The following is a 1,669-nucleotide window of genomic DNA, read 5'->3' as shown; positions in this document are numbered from 1 at the left end:
GGGCGTGGTAGCGCGCGCCTGTAGTTCCAGCTACTTGGAAGGCTGAGGGGGAAGGATTGCTGGAGCCCAGCGGCCACTGCACTCCAGTCTGGGTGATGGAGACTCCAACTCAAAAAAAAAAAGAAGTAAGGGCAAGATGGCTGCAGTATTTGAAGGTGAGACAATGCCTCAAATAAAAGGACTTCGTCTTCACTGGTCCCGCGACCGTGAGGAACAGGAGTGTCTGGGGACAAGATGCGTTTCTCAGTGGCCCCGAAACCAGTCGCATGGGATATGGCCGGCCTTCCCCTGACCACGTTCACACCTTCTTGTTTAAGGCAAATGGTGAGCTCCCTATGTCTTTGTCTGCTGAGACTGATACAGCAAAATACCACAGACAAGGGGACTTATAAACAACAGAAATTTATCTCTCATGGTTCTGGTGCCTGGGAAGCCCACCATCAAGGTGCCGGCATATTTCCGTGTCTGGTGAGAACCCACTTTCTGGCTCACAGAGGGCACCTTCTAGCTGTGTCCTCACATGGTGGAAGGGGCTGGGGAGCTCTCTGGACTTTCTTTTATAAGTGAACTGATCCCATCTGTCAAGGCTCTGCCCTCACGACACAGTCCCCTCCCAAAGGCGCCACCTCCTACACCGTCACACTCAGGGTTCCGTTCCAACTGATGAATTTTAAGGGGACACAAAGAATCAGACCATAGTACCCTGCAAACAGCCAGCATTGGGCAGACATCATTCAATGAATGGAATTAAATGGTTCGATGCAGTTGGTGAGGAGAAGCTGATGAAACAGTACTGACAGGTTACATCCCACCAGGTACCTCAGATGCCCATACTCACAGGCAGATGACTGCAAATGTGTCCGGGGGAACATTCTAGCAGCACATCTGGCCACACTCCCGACAGGAGAGGAGGAAGAATTTATTGTGAAGGGTGAGCGGGAAGGAGCCAAAAATGAAGTATTTCTGTATCTTAAAATACCTACCGAGAGAGAGAAAGAGATTGTGTTAATACTTTAGTTCGCAATAATGCTCTACATTTCCCAAGTGTTTTCATATCTGTTCTTTTTTTTTTTTTTTTTTTTGAGTTGGAGTCTCACTCCGTCGCCCAAACTGGAGTGCAGTGGCATGCTCCCGGTCACTGCAGCCTCGACCTGCTGGGCTCCAGCGATCCTTCAGCCTCAGCCTTCCAAGGAGCTGGAACTACAGGCGTGCGCTACCACGTCCAGCTAATTTTTTATTTATTGTAGAGATGAGGTCTCGCCAAGTTGGCCAGGTGGGTCTCGAACCTGTGGGCCCAGGCAATCCACTCACCTCGGCCTCCCAAAGCTCTGGGATTACAGGATGAGCCACTGAGCCCAGCCTAACAAACTATATTTTCTAATCTAAAAAAAAAAAAAAAGAAATTAGCCTAATAGAGCAGAGGAAAGTGGACAGTTGAAAGTTTGTTGCAAACAACGATTAAGCATTGATTCTAAGTGAGGTGTTTGATGTGGTGTTTGCAATATTCACAATGTTTGAAATGTTTTAATATTAATGATTTAGTTTCAAAGTTGCTAAAACTCCATTTTTTTCTTTTTTGAGCTGGAGTTTCACTCCGTCGCCCAGACTAGAGTGCAGTGGCCACTCCCAGCCACCGCAGCCTCGACCCACTGGGCTCCGGTGATCCTTC

General features: G+C 48.4%; 1 protein-coding gene across 1 annotated transcript in view; it reads right to left on the bottom strand.

The window, feature by feature from the left end:
* Positions 1–1,669, bottom strand: part of LOC103259866 (O-acyltransferase like protein-like) — an 89,563-nt gene that overhangs the window by 53,529 nt on the left and 34,365 nt on the right. Inside the window, 2 exon segments of the mRNA XM_021712066.1 lie at positions 839–875; positions 878–979. Of these exon segments, the coding sequence (XP_021567741.1) occupies positions 839–875; positions 878–979 (139 nt within the window).

Source organism: Carlito syrichta, unplaced genomic scaffold (assembly GCF_000164805.1).
Source record: "Carlito syrichta isolate Samal-C Ts95f unplaced genomic scaffold, Tarsius_syrichta-2.0.1 Scaffold303038, whole genome shotgun sequence".
NCBI classification, from domain to species: domain Eukaryota; kingdom Metazoa; phylum Chordata; class Mammalia; order Primates; family Tarsiidae; genus Carlito; species Carlito syrichta.
The sequence above is the reverse complement of the archived record's forward strand: the minus strand, read 5'-3'. Positions and strand labels throughout refer to the sequence as shown.